Source organism: Kryptolebias marmoratus, linkage group LG15, assembly GCF_001649575.2.
Source record: "Kryptolebias marmoratus isolate JLee-2015 linkage group LG15, ASM164957v2, whole genome shotgun sequence".
NCBI classification, from domain to species: Eukaryota; Metazoa; Chordata; class Actinopteri; order Cyprinodontiformes; family Rivulidae; genus Kryptolebias; species Kryptolebias marmoratus.
The window spans coordinates 29,277,201-29,297,656 of NC_051444.1; the positions used below are offsets into that span (position 1 = coordinate 29,277,201).

The 20,456-nt window shown below is 38.9% G+C and overlaps 1 protein-coding gene across 1 annotated transcript in view; it reads right to left on the bottom strand.

Annotated features, from left to right (window-relative positions):
- Nucleotides 1–20,456, bottom strand: part of iqgap1 (IQ motif containing GTPase activating protein 1) — a 68,748-nt gene that overhangs the window by 11,727 nt on the left and 36,565 nt on the right. The window contains exons 6-23 of the mRNA XM_037979711.1: nt 19,042–19,109; nt 18,518–18,631; nt 16,595–16,773; nt 15,203–15,290; nt 14,954–15,111; nt 14,797–14,881; nt 14,555–14,718; nt 12,514–12,674; nt 12,292–12,416; nt 11,679–11,842; nt 3,085–3,175; nt 2,814–2,981; nt 1,448–1,590; nt 1,198–1,368; nt 1,031–1,114; nt 878–949; nt 507–576; nt 62–426 (exon numbers count right to left, since the gene is read on the bottom strand). Of these exons, the coding sequence (XP_037835639.1) occupies nt 62–426; nt 507–576; nt 878–949; nt 1,031–1,114; nt 1,198–1,368; nt 1,448–1,590; nt 2,814–2,981; nt 3,085–3,175; nt 11,679–11,842; nt 12,292–12,416; nt 12,514–12,674; nt 14,555–14,718; nt 14,797–14,881; nt 14,954–15,111; nt 15,203–15,290; nt 16,595–16,773; nt 18,518–18,631; nt 19,042–19,109 (2,470 nt within the window). The remainder of the gene's footprint in view (nt 1–61; nt 427–506; nt 577–877; nt 950–1,030; nt 1,115–1,197; nt 1,369–1,447; nt 1,591–2,813; nt 2,982–3,084; nt 3,176–11,678; nt 11,843–12,291; nt 12,417–12,513; nt 12,675–14,554; nt 14,719–14,796; nt 14,882–14,953; nt 15,112–15,202; nt 15,291–16,594; nt 16,774–18,517; nt 18,632–19,041; nt 19,110–20,456) is intronic.

Consider the following 20,456-nt stretch of genomic DNA (forward strand, 5'->3'; position numbering starts at 1 on the left):
ATGGGACTTATTTCACAGAGAAAAAGACCCCACAAAAAACATTTATATAAAGTATTATTACCTGTAAAAGATAAAAGAGGTGCTGGTAGGCCTCCAGCTTGACCCTTTTCTCCTTACTGAGAGCCTTCAGGCCCCCCCTCTGCTTGTTCATCATCATCATGTCTGACAGCTGGTCCTTGTTCTTCTTGGACAGCTTCTTGCTGTGGGACACCACCTCCTGCAGAGTGATCTTGTTCTTCACCAGCAGGCCAATCTTGATGTCCATCAGGTTCAGGTCGTTTTCCAGCTGCTGGTTGGAGCGGATGTTTGTGATCACCTCTTCACGGAGCCTCATCAGCTCCAACTCCTCCTGGAAGTCCTGGTCGCTGTGGTCCAGCAGATGGACGAACTTCCGCACCACCGCCATCGGTGGATCATTAGCGCTGACTGCAGGAAGTTCACATTAAAGTCATGCGATCGTTTAAACGTGAGGCTGAAAGTTTGTTCAAACAAAACAGAAGTCTTACTCAGAGTCTTGTAGTCGTCCCTCGCCTTGTTGGCTCGAATGAACGCCTGAATCTTCACCACATCATCGATCTGCAGGAATAAACATTATTCACTTGGATGATCAATAGTCCTCATTAGTTCCTACAGAATCGACATTACATATGTCAAAATGCTAAATGAGCCATCAGCCTGCTCCAAACCCTGCAGGAGTCCTGCAATCAGGGGAAATTTATCTCCACATCATGATTTAAAGCTTTCATTAAAGAACTTGTTTATATTTTAATAAGCAAAGAAAAGAGAAAATGACCAATGCCATTTTCCTGGTCCTTTAAAACTGTCCAATATTTAATTAGCAGCCAGTTTGTTTTTTGGGGGGAAACACACAACTCACATGATCTTCGAAGTACTTGAGACGATCCTTGTACTTCTTACGAGCTTGATGCATGCGAACCAAGGACTGGATCTGAAAAAGAAAAACAAATCCTTCAGACTTTATTGCAAGTTGTTGTTTTGTTGTTCTCATGAAAATGCTTTACAATTATACCTTGACTGCCTCTTGAGTGTGATCTTTCAGGTACTCCTTACGCTCCTTAAACGCCTTCCTCTGTTTGTGGCCTTTCCAGTGGGCCTGAGGAGCAAGTTATTCTGTCAGACTGATGTTTGTCTTCATATTTCATTCCTGAGGGGTGGGTTTAAACACAGCCGGCTCACCTGTATGCATGTAACCGCTGGGTCCTGGGATTTCAGAAAGTCCATCCGCTCCTTCAGGCCTTTTCTCACCAGGTAACCACGGCAACGAGCCTGAAGCTTTGTGATTAGAGTTTCATTGGCCAGCCAGAGCTGCTCTCGGTTGTAAGCTGTGGTTACCCCAGAAACCACCCCCTGGGAGGGACAATAAAAGCATTAAATGCGGGTTTAAGAAACAATGAACTTGAAGAGATGCCAAGGAGGAGACACCGACCTGGATGTCCTCCTTGTTGAGCTGGACGTTGTTTTGTACAAAGCCCTCTGGTTGAACCCACGTGCCCTCCTTGGTCTGCAGGTTGTAGAAATAGTTGTGTCCTCCTTTCACCCAGTGTTGCACCCAGTCACTGCCGTTATCCCCTGAGCAGACAGATTTATTTTTTTATTGTACCTTTATTTGTACAGGTAATCCCATTGAGATTGAGATTATTAGTAATAATAATAATAATACATTTTATTTAAAGGAATGTACAAAAATAAAGTCACTTGAAAAAGTTCAAAATATACAAAATAATCAAACAGATATTGAATCAAACAGCTTATGCAAGCTTGAACAAATGGATTTTCAATCATGATTAAAAAATACAGAGAGAGTTCAATGTTGTGAGTATCTGGTGGGAGAAAGTTTTAAAGGTGTGGTGAGGAGCAGCTGACTGCTCCATCTGCCATAGTAGTCAGGCGGGCGGCTGGGACAGTGAGTGAATGGTTGAAGATGACTTGAGAGTACGGGTTCTGGAGGGCCACTATCATGCCTGTTTTAGTTAAAGACTTAAAGAGCTGCTCTTCACGTTCTACAGAAGCCTCTTAATCAAATCAGGTGTGTCAAACCAGAGAAACAACTAAAACAAACAGGATCGTGGCCCTCCTGGACCAAGATAGGACAAAACTCCTGTAAATAATTAGAATCCAATGAATGTCTTTAAAAACAGGAGTAATATGGTTACAGAGGGTGTTCTATGGTGATAATTCTGAATCAGCTGAAGTCAATGTAAGGACTTGAGAGGGGGATAAAAGAGAAGAGAAGAGAGTTACAGTAATCAATGTGAGATGTAAATAAGTATGGCAGTGGAGCTAGGTGTGAGGGATGGGCAGAAATGACTTATATTAGCTTCAAATAAGCAGATGAAATGACAGTATTTATGTGAGCTGTATACGACAGAGTATGATCAAGAATGATAACTTTAATCTGAGGGGAGTGGGAAATAATTGAGCTGTCAGGATTGAAAAAGCAGCTGTCAGCTTTGAAAAAGTTGATTTAGTACCAACAAGGAGAGCCTCTGTTTGTCCTGTTTAATTTGAGGAGATTTGAGGTGAATTATATTTGAAAATTCAATATTTGACTCATCAGCTAAGACAGAACAAGACAGTCTCTTGAGCGGGGGATGAGTTTTTGGGTGGTGCGTGACCTGAACTGTTACAGCTGCCTGCACCTGCGCAGGTGTGGATAAAGGTGTGCCTGTTATGGCTCGAAGAGAGCCAAGTAATGTTTTGCTGTTGAAGCTCAACATGTTTGTTTTTGGATTTCACCTCTTCATCTTAAGTTCAAATAAAAGCCTTCTTTTTGGTTTCCTACATCTCCTCACCTTCTTTCTTTTTCTCCTCCTTAATCTTGGACAAGTCATCCTGATAGACCTGCGCACACTCCGAGGTGACGCCGTAAAGTCCGGCTGCAGGATTCCGCAGAGCAGCCAGAGTCTGAGCTGCATCTCCACCATCCACCGCCTCATTAATGGTCTGGATAGACTGAGAGACTGCAGAAACAAACGCAAACATCAGCCTTCAGTCCACTTCAGAGCTTCCTGACAAACAGACACTGAGCCAGGTAGAATGTGGCATGAATGTGTGTATTCTTACACTGTAAGGCATCCTTTGTATTCTGGTTTGCCCTTAAAATAGCATCCTGGATCTCATCCAGCCACAGCACAGCAGAGGGATCCTGCGTCTCCTGAATGGACACAAGAAACCATGGAAACATAAACACACCTACTGTAACCCTGTAGTTTTAAAATCCAATTCAGCAACATAAAAACTTATAATAATATACACAATCTCTTTTCTGAAAAAGTATGATTTGATTTAAGGTTGTGTTCTGAAGTTTAGGAAAAACTGTATGTGTCAAAATACTTTGTATGAAACAGACATTTTGAGCTTACATTACATTTAGGAACACTAAAAATAACATTTTTACTGTAAAACTTTCAATATTGTATTATACCTGATTAAAGAAAGACAAGTTTTCTGTCTAAAAAAAATCTGTTAATATAAATGCTTTTTGCTTTATTACTGGCGCTTGAGACCTAAAATATACAGCTTTTCAAAAACAAAACAAAAAACAATTTTATAAAAAACACATGGAAGATTTTGTCAAACGTAAAAAAGATAAATAAATTATTTTGGCACCACATCCAGTATTTAGTTTTCAGCATCTGTTACAGGTGATCCATTCACTGCCATGTTTTTTTTTTTTTTTTTTATCCAAACAGCATATCAGCACAATCATGTCAGCACGGTGACGGAGGGATGATGGTTTGATCTCCTTGCAGTCATTAAGTTGACTCTGAACTCCTCTGTAGACCAAAAGATTTTAGAGTCAAATATGAGGTCATCTGTCTGACAGCTGAAGCTCGGACCAAACTGGGTCATGATGCAACAGAACAATGATCCCAAACACAGCAGCTAATCTACAACAGAACGGATCAAAAAGACAAGAATCAAGGTGCTGCAGTGGTCCAGTCAAACTCCACACCTTAACCTGACTGAAACGCTGTAGTGGGACTTTAAAAACGCTGAGAAGAAACAAATGTCTGCAAACCTCAATGAACCGATGCAAAAGAGTGAGCCAAACCTCCCCCTTAACCATGAGAAAGTCCTACAGAAAACCACCACAAAGAGTTCTTGCTGCTAAGGGAGGATTTTCCACACAATACTTACCTGTGTGTGTGTTTGTGTGTTAGGAAAATATCATGAACCACTGGGCATTTGTTTATTTAAACTATGATAAAATTACCAATAGGTGTACATCTAAAACTGATAAACTTTGGAGTCAACTTGATTCAAGATGGTGGCCTGCTAATTGATCATGGTAAACACAAACAGGGCTGTAGCTCAGCCAGTTTTGAAATGTTATTTTTTAAGCATGTCCTGATGTGTAAAAACAGACACAAAAGGAATACAGACAAAAAGGCTATAACAGTGAAATGTGTTCTGCCTCTATTGTTCTTCTCACAATGTTAACTTGTACACAACCAAAGCCGTTCTAAACATGATTGGTTAATTCCACAAAAACGGAGAGTGGGACCTAAATTAACATCTGAGATAACTGTAATCATATCTGGATAATGATTATATTTGTCTGTATCTGCATAAAAAGCAGCTGGGTGAATCTAACAAAACAAACATGATTGCAACTTTTTCCGTCCAGCATTTGACTGAAATGATGGAGTTGCAGCATTTGTGTCTTTTTAATGGCAACATCATGTCTAAAGGATGGAAGTTCTTCAGACAAGCAATAAAACAGCCGTTTCTATGCTGTACAAGGAGATTGTTTTTGTTTTTTTATGGCTTAACAGCAGTAATAGGGACTGATGAACAATCAGAATAAACAAACCCACCGGTAATTGTTTTTAAGCTGCTAAATGAGCTAAATGACATTAGACAAGTTGTCAGCTATATTTTCCTGTGAATAAATGTTTGAGGAAACTTTCTGGCTACAATCTGGGCTCTTGTTCGATAAGGCTGTGCAGATGTTTCCCCACCAGCTTCACGTCATTTTCTTCTTAACCTCTGTTGTTTTAAGCAATGGTATTTCAAGTAAAATGCTAAAAGAAAATATTGTACTCAAATTTGTTTATAATAAATACAATTAATAAATAATATTCATAAGTATGATATGAAAAGCGTAGTTAAGTTAAACATTTAGCTATGCTAGAGACTCCATTAGTACATTTTAAACGGTTTTATTTTATTTGTTTCTCAACTCTTTGACCAGCAAAGCCACGTGACTGAAGTCTTACAAAAGATTGTTTTTAAACCAGTTTGCTGCTGTTCTTATCAATAACATCCTCACTATACGCTGAATATTCATCATATTTTGTTGCTATGCTGCAGCTGGCAGTTTAAACCTACAGTTTGTACTTTAGTTTGCAAGTCTTTGTTTACATCTTATGTTGTGGGATACTGTAAATACTAAAGTTGACTGTTAGAAATAAAAAGCTTAGATGAATAATTTAAAAATTAGTCACTAAATTAATGAAAAATAAAAATACTCGACAGTGGCAGCCCTAGTTGGTGTGACAGAGGAGGATGCTGGGACAGGGTGAGATGGTCCGCTATGGAGACCCCTGAAGGGAGCAGCTGAACAAAAGAGAACAAACAATCATTGTTTTATAGTTTCTTTGTGCAATCCTTACTTTAGGGTCAAGTAGGTTTGACAACTGTAGACATATTGGCATCAGTTGATGTTAAAAGGTTGCCAAGCCTGCGACATACAATAATTTTTAAAAATGTTCATTAAATGAATGACATACTGCATCTTAGTTTTTCTTTCTGTATCATTTCCTTCTGATCCTTCATCACAAACCAAACACCCACACCAAGTTCTGAAGCTTGTTTACAGCTGTAGTGATACAAACCTGCCTCCAGATGGCGTTCTCTGTGCATGAACGCTGCTTTCTGGAGCACACCCCTTCATGTGCTCTTGCAGGGCAAATGAAAGGAGGTGTGTGTGTTTGTCTGACACTCGATGCTAATGTTTCATCTACAGAGAGGAGGTGTGTGGCCGGGAGCTGAAATCTGCAGCAGCATGAGCAGAGCTCTGGCTTTACAGTAAACAGAGCCAAGTGAGGGCAGGAGAGTGTTTGTGTTGTTGCTGCTGTAATTGCCGTTTGCGGGCGATGACTCACTGCAGCTGGCAGGAGGGGCTAGACGGGGTGTGGTGTCAGAGTGGGTGGAGTGGACGGGTGGCTGAGGGACTCCTGTGAGGTTCAGTGTGGTTTGAAACTTGATGAGCGCATCGTGAAAATGAAGGAAGTGAAAGCTGAGGCGGTTGAGTAATTAAACTGACGAACATTTTATTCTCCACTTAAAAGAAACTTCCTTAGATCTTTGAATCAGCTGAGGGAAACATTTTGTTTAAAAGAATCTAAAGCCATAGACTGAAGAAAAATATTCTTCCAGGTAACTTGTTTTGGAGAATTTTGTCAGATATTTCTCTTTATTCCAATGATGACAATCTGCAGCATGCAGCAAAGTTCAAAATATTTATGAACTGACATCATGTTTGCAACATTAAGAATCAGTTTCCTCTTTAGTCTGGTTCTGAGAGCATAAATGCTGGCCATAAACTTCAAAACTATGTTTCCGAAATTCAATACTGGTTTCCAAAGATTTTTTATTTTTTTAAGTTTTTAATTGCCTGCATCCAAAGGCACAAGGAATATTTCATGAACCACAGGACGGATTCTAATTATACTTTCAGAAGGTAATGATTGGATGTACATCTACACCTGATTAACTTCTGAAATCATCCATATTCAAGATGGCTGCCACAGCTAAGCGACTTTAGGAAACATGAAAAGTCCAAAACTCAGTCAAATTTACACACTCTGAATCCAACTGATTACACAAACTCTGCTTAAAACTTTGCTGTTAACTACTGAGGTCAACTGTGTGTCTGCTGGGCCTTCAATAAGATACTTTGTTCTTTTGTTTTTTCAGGACAGAGAGAACTAGTTTAGACCCTTCTGGTCCTCTGGCTGTACTTTTTCCATGTGTCTAAAAAACAACAACAAAACAAGGAAGCACACTAAGTGAAAACTTGTATTGAGTGAGGTCTGAAAAAGGTACTCAATGCAAAGTCATGAAGACTGGACAATTTTTTTTGTTTAAATTAATGAATTTAATCCGCACAGCACTTTTCTCATGTTGGTGGTTAAAGTGTCCTTAAATTAGTTAAAAATCTGTAAGCAAGATTTGTGACTTGATGCCAACTTTCTGTGCATTTGTTTACATACGGAAACAGTGGAAGTGGAAAAAGGTTAAACTGTAAACTTACCGCTGGGTTTCAATGCAGATATCACCCGTTTGATCCTGATATTTATTCTTCACAATTGTCTTACTTGATCTTTGTACTTTATTTTTTCCTTTTTTCACGTTTAGCAGAAGACTCACTCTTATAGTCTCTCTTCACTCTTATATTAAGTCTTTTACTCAACTCTACTCTTGTCCTATTCTGCTATATTTGTTTACCTACACAGACTTATAAAGTAGGTCAAACATGTGACTCAAAGTTTCACATGATTTTCAACAGATTCATTTCAGATTTGCATATCAATAAATCTAGAAAACTACTGGAGTAAACTCTTTCAAACTGCACCATTTGATATAGTTCAGGAGACCATTTTTATGTTTGTTTTCATATTTTGCAATGGGTACCTTTAAGTTATTTTCTGTAAACATAAAAATGAACACATTTTGTCTAACACTAGGTGATGGGGTGCTGCATGTGTCATTTCTAACACTTAAATTTGTCCAAATAACAAACTGAAGGATTTTGAGCTATTTTGCATCTTGTTTCTGAATTCACTAAAGAAATGTTCTGCATCATGAGCACAAATACAATCACAGGTTTTCCCTCTCTGGAAGAATGTTATGTGAGCCTCAATTGAAGATCATACAAAAATGTATGAGAAAGCAAAAGATCTTTCAATGACACAACAAACCACTGTAAAATTAAACATTTCTAAAGTTGTAGTGGGGATTGTTGCAGCGACAAAATCGAACGATGATTATCTGAACAGGCACAACATTCAGCTTGTTAGTCAGTCAAGCCTAAGCAGGACTTCCTGTTTATCTAAGCCCCGCCCCCTTAGCCCACAAGACTGAGGCAACTTCTGCCTTTCTGACTAACTCTTAATACTCCAGAGGTAACGAGGCGACACAGACGAGCTGGTCAGAAGCTGAACACAGACCCAAATACCGAGTCCTGCGGTTCGTTCTTCTGTCCTGACCTCAGATCAGCTGCAGACACCCCCATCAGGTGATTCAGACCTCTGCTGTCTGAACGGAGGAATACCTCATCTGCATCTGAAGCCTGACAGGAAGCTGCTCTAATCACTTCCTCCATGCTCAACTCATAATTAGTCAACGACCAGAGGAACAGAGCTCTGTGTGTGTGTGTGTCCATGAAGTGGTCAGCCTTTTGTGTCTTTTTATGGAAACAAGTGACTCAGGCCCTGCTTGTTATTGCCCATCAACATTTTTCTTTTTAGGTAACCACTTTAAGAGTTTCCAGATAATGCACTCAAGATTTGTATCGCCTGCCTTCCCCAAGGCGAAAGGCGGGCAATGATGTTTTTGCCTGTGTCAATCGCTCTGTGTGTGTTTCCGTGAACAACATATGTCATGAAACACTGGAGGAATTTTAATGAAATTCTCAGGAAGTAATCAGTGGATGTGCATCTACAACTGATTATCTTTTGGAGGCAAACCAATTTGAGATGGCCACAACAGCTAATTAACTTTAGCAAATCACAGAAATAGCTATAACTCAGTAAATTTTACAGAGAGCGAAAACTTGACATACATATACTCTGAGATCTCAGAATGTTGAATGAGATCACAAATAACATTTTCAAGGATCAACCAAAACAGCTAAAATTCAGTCATTTTCCAGCATAAGATAATATGCAATCATTTAAGGACTGTTAAGTCTTATTTATTTTTTTTAGATTTCACTGATTATGTTTACAGTCAAAGCAGCTGTGACATTGCGCAAAACACTGATCTGTATTTACATAAAAAAACAGATTTTGTGTGAAAATGGATCCTTTCTAACGAAACTAGAAGAAAAGCACTGAACTCAGACAGTGAGTAATAACTTCCAAGTCATGTCTGGTTGGTATCGTTGTCTCCTGTGTGATTTCTGCTCTGCAGTAAAGCTTTAACCAGCATCCTCATTCTTATCTGTAGCTTGGCTCTTAGCTTCTCCTCCATCATGAAAACGGCACAAATATGGTGCTCTGCTCGTAACGTCACATGCAAATGTGACGCGCAAACACTCGCACACAAGAACCACACTCATCACCTAATGATAACCCAGGCAAATGAGTCAGAGAGAGCAGGATGAAGAAGGACAGAGTTTAATATGTGTCTAGGTTTCAAAGCCTGAAACAGGAGGAAAGACAGCGGAGATGTCAGGGCTCCCAGAGCGTCCAGATATACGACAGGAAGTTGGAGGGGGAGGGAGCGCAATAACACCATGACATCAGCGTCTGCTAGAAGCCTGAGCCACATGCAGACATCTGTAACTGTCTTTCAGCTTAGCTCAGATACATTAGAAACAAAAACACGACTTCCAAATGTTTGTGGTCCAACATGATGGGAACCAAGAACTGAACTAACTACTCTGACATGATCAGCTATCAATATTTAATACTTTAATATTTTATCTGAAAGAATCTGGATGAGCTCTAAAGTATTTTGAAGCCAAAAGATGAAATGCAAGTAATTAATCAGCAAATTACAGATAAAAAAACAACCAACCAAACAAACAAAAAACTATAGTCCACCCATAACAACATGTGTGCAAAAACAGAACACGACCAGATTCATTAGAACCTTTAGTGAATACGAGGCCTGGATAACTTTAAGTGTGAGCAGCAGCGAAAACGCCCGAATAACGTCTGGATGTAACTGTTGTCTGATCCTGTTTGCATGAACTGTTTGCATAATGATCACTGCAAAATTAGATACACAGGAAAAAGCAAACGACTAAGGAACACTGCCAAAGTATTCCTCTACTAAAGCTGCCAGTAACCTGACTTCAGTCTTCCCTTGGTTTTTAAGTTTTGCCTCCAAGTAATTAAACTTTCTTGTAGTTTTTAAAGTAGACTGGATCACTAGTTCTTATGGCTTTCTGAAAGTCTACTAAAACTTTTTCTCGGGGCTCTGGCTGCTTTTTCACCCCGTTTTAGTCGAATCCTTGAACCTGACCCCTGTTGTTTTTTTAAACCACTAAACACTGACGTGTGAATCAATGAAGCTTCAAAGAACCTCCTAAACTCAAAGAGAGATCCAGTATTGTGTCAACACAGCAGACAACTTAAGCCAGCATCTGCGAGGGAGTCCCTGAAATGTCTCAAAATCTTTGCAGAGGTTCTCAACGATCTTGTGCGAGTTGCAGAGGCTCACAGTTTGAGCACTTGAATGTTGAATACGTTAAAAAAAAAAAACTTGTGGCACAAAACTTGTCTCAAAATAGATGCAGAGTTGTAGCGGGAGTTTCAAGCCTTTTTCAATTTAGTTTCTGTAAATCTTAAAGCGCTAAAGCTGTAGTTTGAAACCCGCATGGTAGCTCTCCTTATGACAGAGAACATCAGAGGCTACAGCCCTGAAGTCCAGGTCCACACCGATGATAAAGAGAATAACTAAAAAACGAGTCTAAATCTGCCTATCTTCATTTCAAAAGCATACTCCAGTAGATTAATGATAAATGTGCCGAGGCAGGTACAATGTGGGTGGAGAGGAGAAGATAAATAATGTGCACACAAAAATAGGTCAGGATTTTTAGTAACTGCCTATGCAAAACGTAGACACTTGGCCCGCTGGTTACTTGGTCATCAACACAGAATTCAGTGAGACTGTAACAGAAAATTTGTGTATTTCATCACAATTTTGAGTCACCAACTAGTCTCCAACAATCACAGCCCAATGAGACGCTGTCCTTACCAAAAAAAAGAACAGTATTTGTTTCTAACTTTACATATTATTAAAAGCAGTCTGTCAATAGCAAAAAAACAGGTTTATAGTTGCACCTGCAAAAATGCTAAAGAGACAGTTTTAAAGGCATAAAATAAATTTAGGAAAGAAAATTTGCACTGATGAGAGGATTCTCAAAAAGCTTTATCAGTACGGTGGTGCTGTGTGGCCTTAAAGTGAAGAAAGTGGACAAAGAAATGCCAAACCTCAAATAAAGCAGCTTCAACAGTATCTGAATGTCATGGCGTCAAGAAACAGGAATTTCTTATTATCAAAGTCCTAAAACAGGACCCGAGACATGCATCATCTTCTAGATGTACGTCAAGTTTTCAGCTAACAGCTCTCTGGGAATCACCTTATTGGAGCTAAAATACTATTTCCTTTCTGTCAAACTGCATTATCTGTGTGATTTTTCATAGATTAAACTAAAGAAATTGGACAAAACTGTCTTTGTGACAAGCTGCTGGTAACAAGGAGCCTGAGGATCCAATTTAAAGTTGGTTCTTTGCCAAGTTGTCTGCTATATATTGAAACAACTGGTTTGTCTGTTTAGGAGCCTTTTTTATCTTCAAAAATTCATACCTCAGAAAAGTAAAGTGGCTTCAACTGAAGAAATATTTCCTACATCCTGATTTTTGCAGCACAACAGAGAAAGGATGATTTAATATCTGAGAGAAAACATCCCGTCTTACATGAGCCTTCTCTCTACGAGTCTCCAGCAGGAGGTCATGGTAGTGCTGAGCCACTGACGGCTCGACGTCTGTGAGCTTGGCTGAAGGGTTCTGCAGCATTTCCAGGGTCTTCATGGGATCCCCTTCATCCAGAGCCTCGTTGATCCGTCCAATGGCTGCGATTCCTGCATAAACATGAGCAAATTTATTAACAGAGCGAGAAATTAATCACAAATTAATATCAAGAAATGAGCTATATTCTATATATATTATAATTACAACCAATTGTCGTGTATTTGAGCTTATTAAACAGCCTTTTTAAAGAGATTGTTTTTTTAATTTAAATAGATAACAGCTGGTTGTTTATTGTGTGAATGCTGATTCTGTATGTTTTTGTGATCTAACTACTTCTGCATACTTAATGCAGTTTCAGCCATTCATACATTATTCATATATCAAAACATTCTCTTTGAAACCTGAATACTTGTTTAGTTGTTTAATACTTGTTTTATTTTTGTCTTCTTATGCTCCTTTTAGCTTTTACCTGTTGTGTGTTATAAATTACATGTTATTGTTTCAGTGTATGAGAGGTTAAAGTGTTTGGTTCTAAAGAACGATGGTGGTGGTCTCGTACGTTCATGCTCCTCCTGCACAGCCAGGTTAACTTGATCGATGCAGGCCTGAATGTCGTTCCAGGTCAGAAAGTCGTTTCCTTCCTCCCTGGCTGCAGCTTTCAGACGCATCAGCTCATCCATGTATCTGAGCAGCACAAACACAGCTCCACATGAACCGCCTGAACACAAATCTCATCACAGACACATCGGGGTGACCCACTGGTACCATCCAAAACACTCACCTCTGAGCGTACTCATCCTCCACGTTACTCAGTCCAGTCACCGAGCTGGACAGCTGTTTCCAGAGGGCGCCTCGGTCTCCAACGTCCATCGCCTGGTTTATCAGCACCACGGAGGACAGCATCTCAACGGCAACAAGCAGCTCAGGGTGGGTCAGGTTGCCCTGTGAGACAGAGGCTGAACTTAATTCATGTGTCAAACCCCAGACAAATACACAATAGCAAAAAATAATAAAAAGGAAATAATTTCATCCATCTTCCAAAAACAATCAGAAGAGTCCTTCTATGCTTTCAATATCACTGAAAAAAAAATGTCATTTACAATAAGGCGGCTTAAAAATTCTTCAGTAATGTTTTATCAAGCCTTCTGCAGTCTTCTGTTTTTAACTCTGGCCACATAATTTTAATCATCAGAACAGAAAATTTAAACTAAACTTCTGCCAAAAGATGACAAGAAATGAAGCCACAATGCAAACATTAAAATCAAGGCGGAACTTTTCTTATTTGTTTTTGTACTTGCTTTGGTGTTCATATTTGTCAAACCAAAAACATTTCAGAGAATCTGCAGCAGTTTATTCTTCAACAGCAGGTTTTCAGAAAAAAATTCAATAAGATTTTATATGACATGCGATTAAAAAAAAAGCTCTTTCAGCAGATTCAGCTTCAACTTTTAAAAGCTTATCCATCAGAAAAACAACAATTCTCCACAATCCCACTATGAACTGTTAGTTAAAACTAGATGAAAAACTAGAAATTTGTGGTTTTTTTCTGTTTTACAACCCATTAAATGCTCAATTAATGACAACCGTGGAACATTTCGGCTTTTATCTTCATATGTTCACTTAAAAATATCATAATCTGTGTTTGAGTCTTATCAGTATTAAAATGATAAACCTTCAATTAAGCCATCATTCCTTCATATTCTACCTCCAACAAGCCAGACTTTGTTCTAACCTTAAAAATGATCTGAAGAGCTTTAAATGCTTTTTTTAAGATCAAAACTGTTTTTTCACTGCTTTCTTACAGTTTGATAAACCATTTAACCTGGACATATGAATGATTTAAACAAACAAAAAGACACCAAAAGCAGGAAATAAACTACAGATCTATCTACACATAACAGACAACTTGGCAATAAATAAATTAATTAATTAATATTGTCTTGGGGACTTTGTTTCTAACAGCCTAAAAAAACAAACAAAAAATAAACAGTATTTTGCTTGTTGAAGTGTCATTTTCCAGCAGATGTAGCAGGGTTCACTGCACATGCAAAGCTTTCTGCTCATTCAGTTGGAATCACCTTGTAGATGGTAAAAACTATCACTTGCTTTGGTGTTCATATTTGTCTAATAAACTGTTATTTCATGTGTTTTTCAAAAACTGAACCATTCTTTGTCCCATTTTTCTTGCCTTACTTCCAAGTTGACTTAAAGGAAGACTGCTTTACTTCTTTTCTTTTCTCCTTCCTTTTCAGATTTACTTGAAGGCAGATTACTTCCTTCCCTATTCAGTTTCCTGTCTTACTTTCCTTCCTTTTTCATCTCCCTCAGTCCTTCCTAGTTTACTTGAAGGAAAATTTTTCTTTCCTTTCTTTCCTCCTTACCTGCTGGTAACAAAAAGTCTAAAAATCCAATTTCAAATTGGTTCTTTAAGTTGTCTGTTATGTGCCGATGTGACACTGGTTCATCTCTTGAATTAAGGAGCCGTTTTGTGTCTCAATGAATCATTGATCAAGCTGTTTACATTCCTCTGTCAGGTACAAGGACTGAAAACTAGTTAAAAAGCAGCCAAAGTCCAAATAAAGAAATAAGAGATGACTCAAGATGTTTGCACAGTGCTGTACAAAGAGGGTAAGATGGCATCCCCACAAATGTGGCAATAGAAACTGTACAAGCTGTAAAACGTCAACACGGTTGTGGCGTGTGATGAAGCATGTCAGTTTTTATGCTTAGGTCGACCAGTGCTCTAACTCAGCCTCAGTAGCCACATGCTGGCCTAACTTTAACGGTAAAAATGGTGCAGGTGTGTGTTTCCTCTCACGCACCTCCTGGCTCTGCTGCTGCAGACATGCCAGCTCCCTCTGGTAGAGATCTGCAGCGCTCGGGTAGACCTCAGGCAGCTGAGCGTCGGGGTTCATCAGCTCCTCCACCGTCTTCTCAGGCACGCCTGCTCTGATGGCGCCGTTAATGCGCTCCACTGCCATCAACACTGCATAAACACATGAAATGAGCATGAATTGTAAGAAACAGCACAAGCAGGGAGATATTGTACATGTAAAGGTCTTACTCTTTCGGTAGCCTTCTGCAATTTCATTGGCCACATCCACACCACCCTGCAGCTCATCTTTTGTTAAAGGTTCTCCTGGAGATGTCTAAAAAGGCGAACAAAATAATGAGAACGAAGCCCAAGAAACAGTGGAAATCTACTGTTTTATGAGCAATACCTGCTCCTTATTCTCCCGTTCGCCCTGCAGCTGTTTGAGGTACCAGCCTTTGTTCTGATGCTGCAAGTTCTGAACGCCAACGGCCTTCAGAGACGAGTACAGCTTCTCCTCGTCTCCACCCATCAAAGCCTCCTCAGCTGAACTCAGGGCCTTGCTCACTGTTGGAGAGAGGTCAACATCCCACCAATGCACCACAGAAACCAGGGCGTGTTTACGGATGTGCAAAGAAAACGTCTTCATGAGGCTTACCGTTGACCGTGTTGATGTTGCCCTGGATCTCAGCCTGGGTGAGAAGCTCGTCGTAGATATCTCTCTCTGCTTCGGCGTTCTCCATTTGCTGCAACACAAACAGAACTTTAAAAAAAAAAAACTCAGCAGCAGCAACACATCAGTAAATATCTTTGGGACATAAAATGAATAAAAATGTGGTAAGACTACATATGGACTTCTGTTTATTTTTTTAGCATCTTTTTGGGGTAAATCAGGTCATTTATTTGATTTATAGTAATTTAAACCATTATAAATTAAGTATTCTCCATTTATTTCTCGCTACAGAACTACAGACCTGGAACAGGTAGAACAGTATTCGTATTTGAGTCTCACATTTCACTCAACAGTGCTTTCTTTAGTTTGCTTGCATGGCTTTGAAATTTTTCCATCTAAAGTCAAATATTTTCTTAGTTTTAAGGAGAAATATACACTAAAATGCAAGAGAAGCTTGAAGATACAGAAAGCAGAAGTAAAAAGAGGAAGAACTGTTGTGAAAAAGACTAGAAACAGATTCCACAAAGATTCATGGCTGCCTTTCTACAAAAACACAAGAAGACTAAACATATTCATAAAGACATCTGGTATCCAGAACTGGTTCTTAGAGCACTTTGTGTTCAATATGTTAATTTTAATGAGAAAAACTATTATTTTACAATTATGTGACAAACCATAGGTTAAATGGGCTATTTATTGTTGCATTTATAGTGATTACATTGTTTTTTCAGCACCTGATTGAAGAAAAAAACCCCACCATGTACACTTTAGTACACTGATCTGCACTCTGAACCTCAGGTTTAACGTATTCTGAAACCTGCACATAGTGACTTCACTTTTTTATAGGTTTGCTTCAACAAGACAAAAGTCCCCAGAAAACATCTTACCAGCCTAATAGTTGTGTTCAGATTGATCATGAGCAGCATGGTGGATTATGTCAATGTGGATTATGTGCTCAAAATGCCAACGGGACAAAAAAACTGTTTTAGCAACCAGAATGTCCACTGGGGTCGTTGTTATTCTAATTTTAATAATAAATCTAATTTATAGCAATAAACAGGTTTTGAATAATACATTTTTTCCAGTGTAGAAACAAAGTATGTATTTTATAAATATTAGAACAGATTTTAAATTCTGTAATATGTCACACTGTATATTCACAGCCTATATTTCAGAAGATATTCAATCATGTTTACAACTACTGACAGCAGATACAGATGAATGTTTTGCAACTTGAGTGTAGAAGAGTGAGGTTGTTGAATTACCACAGTAAAATTATTTTCTGGTTAAAAAAATAACAGATTCCCCTTCCTCCGATTTTCAATTACAGAATAGTTTCCTGGTCTCTTAAAGCCAATTTACTCTGAACAATCTTACCCGTTTGCGGGAGTTGGCCACCTTCTCCCCCTTGGCCCGGTAAAGGGTGTCGTGGTACTGCTGGGCCGAGCTGGGATCCAGGGTGACGAGCATGGCGTTGGGGTTTTGCATGGTGGCCATCGTGCCCTCTGGCACGCCCTGATCGATGGCCTCGTTGATGGCGATCACAGCAGCGTGTACTGAGGATCGAGGAGACCACAGGTGAGAAAACACACTCAGGAGGTTGCTCAGTTCCATTTTACTCTCACAAGTAATGTTAAATCTGAAGTATTTGTAGGAATTATTTTCAGGAACAAACAGGACATCTTTCTTTTCTTCCATCGTTCTATAGGAGGCTATAGCCAGTAGAAAACAACTGACCTTCTACTTTCAAAGTAGCTTTCACTAATTAACACATTTATTCCCAGTTGTAATGTTCAATAAACTATAAAAAGTTTTTTCCATGAATTAATCAAGCAAGAGATAAGGTGTTAATTTGTGAGCTTCAAAGGTGCTGCGATGGAAAATCGAATCAAAACTATGAGATGTTGGTAAAAACAAATGTTTGTGTGAAAGAAATAAACAGATTTTATGTAAATATGTAGATTTGTTCATATAGTTTCAAATAAAGTTGTATTTCAGTTTCAGGACTTCTTTTATGAATGCCACGTTTATTTCCCAGCTTATTTTCTGTTAGCTTCAATGTGGCATAAGAAAATAAATTATAACACTGTTGCTGACCTCTTAAAAGGGATACTTTGGGCTTCTTTTAATGTGGTGTTTTGTCAAACAGTTACCAATAGTTGGTACCTTATCAGCTGTGCCATCAGTCTTAGATAACAGAGTTATAAAGAAAGAGGAAAAACTCCACCAAAAAGCCAGGCTCATGGCTGGCCAGGTTGATCCCCACTTTATCACTGTATTTAGGCAAATCAAGCAACTCTTGTTCAAAAGTATCATACTAGTGTGACAGAACACCATAAAATTAAACCCCTACATGACACTGTTTCTTTAGTTGGTTACAGTTTTCTCAACCAAACAACGTCCGTGTTACTACGTGAATATAGGTGTGCTGAGGCTGCTGAATGTATCAGCTCACCAGATCCGCGTGTCTCGTCAGTCCAAAAATTTACATAACTACTGGCAGACTTCAGTTGAGAAAATGGCAACAAACTAAACAAAACTGTGTCTGGCAAATATGTAGAGGTTTAATTTTCGCTACTATTGCATTCTATTACACCAGTATGACATTTCTGAGTGAGAGTTGTTTTAGATGTCTAAAAAAATGCTAAAAAAGGGGGACCAACATAAAGGTGGACAAAACTTTCATTACCGTCCATTGTCCAAAATTAAAGCCAAACTGTCTTTTCTTTGGGAAGGGTTGCATCTTTGAAGCCAGAGTCTCCGCACCAGAGATGTGGGGCTGTACCCTCGATACAAAAGTCTGGCCTACAGACCCATCAGACATGCTAACAGGCTGCTACTTTGTCAATCACTGTGTATCACTTTTAATTAGGTTTATTAGGTAACACTAAATGTGTCTTTAAAAATGCATATTTGAACATACCACAGCAAGATAAGAACTACATGAATTAACAAAGATAAATAGCTGAGAAAAAATATTTTAAGTGTATTTTTTAGTCAGGAAATTAGCCCGTTTGTTTACATGGGGGGGGGGGCGGGGGGCAGGACTTAAGTATTGATAACTGTTTGACAGAACTTAACTTCACAAATGACCAAACCATCCTTTTAAAACAATCAAATCTGCTGTTCTCATGAATGTCTGTTAAAGTGACAGCAGCTGTTTAAACAGAAAGTCTTTTGTTTTAATAAACGCAGTTTAACTTTATGTTCCTGTTTCATTATTAGGCACTAGCTAAAGTTGATAATCTTCAGCTCTAAGACCCTGCCCACCCCCTGTCTGACATATGACCCCCTTCTCACATGCAGCTTCATCCACTGAAAGCTCATTGGCCAGGATGCCACCAATCTTGCTGAAGGCGGGCATCTGGATCCCATACTTCTCCAGCTCACTCTTCATGTTGTTGATCTCCTCCTCTGTAAGAGCAGAAGGAAGAGATGCAGCGGGAAAAGAGAGAGAGAGAGAAAGGAAAACAGAGTGAGACCAGAGGGGGAAATGGGGGGCTGTAGAGACAGGCTGTTCCTGGCTCATGTGTGATAATCAGATTCTTAAGACTGGCTCTGGGACAGGCAGCTGAGCAGGAACTCCGCTGACAGGAAAGGCTCTCACAGTTACTAATGACTTTCACATTTCCAGCAGCTCCTTCTCGCTGCGCTCTGCTCTTTACTCTCAGCATTCACTCGCAGTTTCATGGCGTGAACAACTTCAGCACAGTTTAAACTTCACTTTGACTTTGGAAACAAGGTGACATTTCTAATGTTTGGGATTAAACATAATAAAATTAAATAAATAAACAAAAGACAAGCATGAATGCCGGCTCACTCACCAGTGAAATCAACTTTTCCATACAGATCCTGGATCTGAGGGGCCAAACCCAACTTGAACAGGTACAGGCTGTAAAAATATTAAATGAAAAATGTAAACAGGACAAAATAAGCCATATTAAGTGAAGCAACCTTCAACTATTATGTTTCTAATCCATGGCAGGACGTTTACTGTATGGTTTCTGCTAAAACATCGCTGCTGGGCAAATGGACAAACATACTACAGCCTGGTCATGTGTCGACTTCAACACAGCCGGCGTGTTTAATACAGCAAAGTTCGGATTATTTTTTTGTTTAAATTGGTAAAAAAAAACATTTTAAATCAAAATTATAAATCACAAGATACAGTTATCTGTATAATAATAATATCTGGTTCCAGGGGTCAGTCCGTAATTAAGTCAGCTACATAAATAAAAAATTAAAACAAAGCAACTATCTTGAAACCATTTTCCTAAAGCTCTAAATATAAAATAAAAAATGCTATCTAACTGAAAAATGTTTGCCTATTGCCCAACTCTAGTATTTATGTTTAATAGCTGCTGTGACTGAAAACATTCCAGATGCTGAAAGTGACAGAGTCTGAGTCTGATAGGTCAAACAAACCTTTAAACCTCTGGAATGTGAAGACAAAGAATTTGTTGTCTCAACACATCAACAAGCTTATTCGTGTGGTTGTAAAGCTTCAGAAAACAGGGAAAGTCATTTATTTGTATAAACTGAAGACTGCAGGAAAATTTTACACATTAATAAATGGAACTCATAAGAAGCTAATTGGTTTTAACTTCACTTACAGTCGTGTAAGCTCTTCAAGACAATGGTAAGGTCACACCTTTTTGTATTTTGTCATGTGTGTTGGTGTTTAGTCAAATTCTTTATAAGTGGTTTGGAAATGAAGCACATGTTGTAAGTAGTAACTCTGGTAACATATGATATTAGGAGACTTTGCAGACATGCCATCTTTCTCTGGTGGAGTGTGCATGTCATATGTTCCACCTTAAAAGCCCTGCTAGAAACAGAAGCGTTAATATAAAATTTAATTCAGAGCAGATTTTCTTTTGATGCAAGTGTACACTAGAAACAACTTTGTGTTGTAAACCTAATGCCTCATTTCCTCACACATCCTTCTGATATGCACACTGTGTCACCTTGAGTTTAACATAATAAAGCATTTTCTTTTTCATACAATAAAAACTGGACTGAAGCAAAGAAACAGGCTTATTGGTTTTCCCTGCAGGTTTAAGACAGATGCACATGGAATTTACCACTACAGATGGACATTAATAATTTCAGCGAGAAGGCCAGTTGGTTAATGTCCCATGTGTCAAAGATTACAGGATTTTCCTTAAGAGTAAATCCAGTTCAACTGATGACTACCACAGGAGAACATGCTTGTTCATGCGCACAATTCCAGATTTTA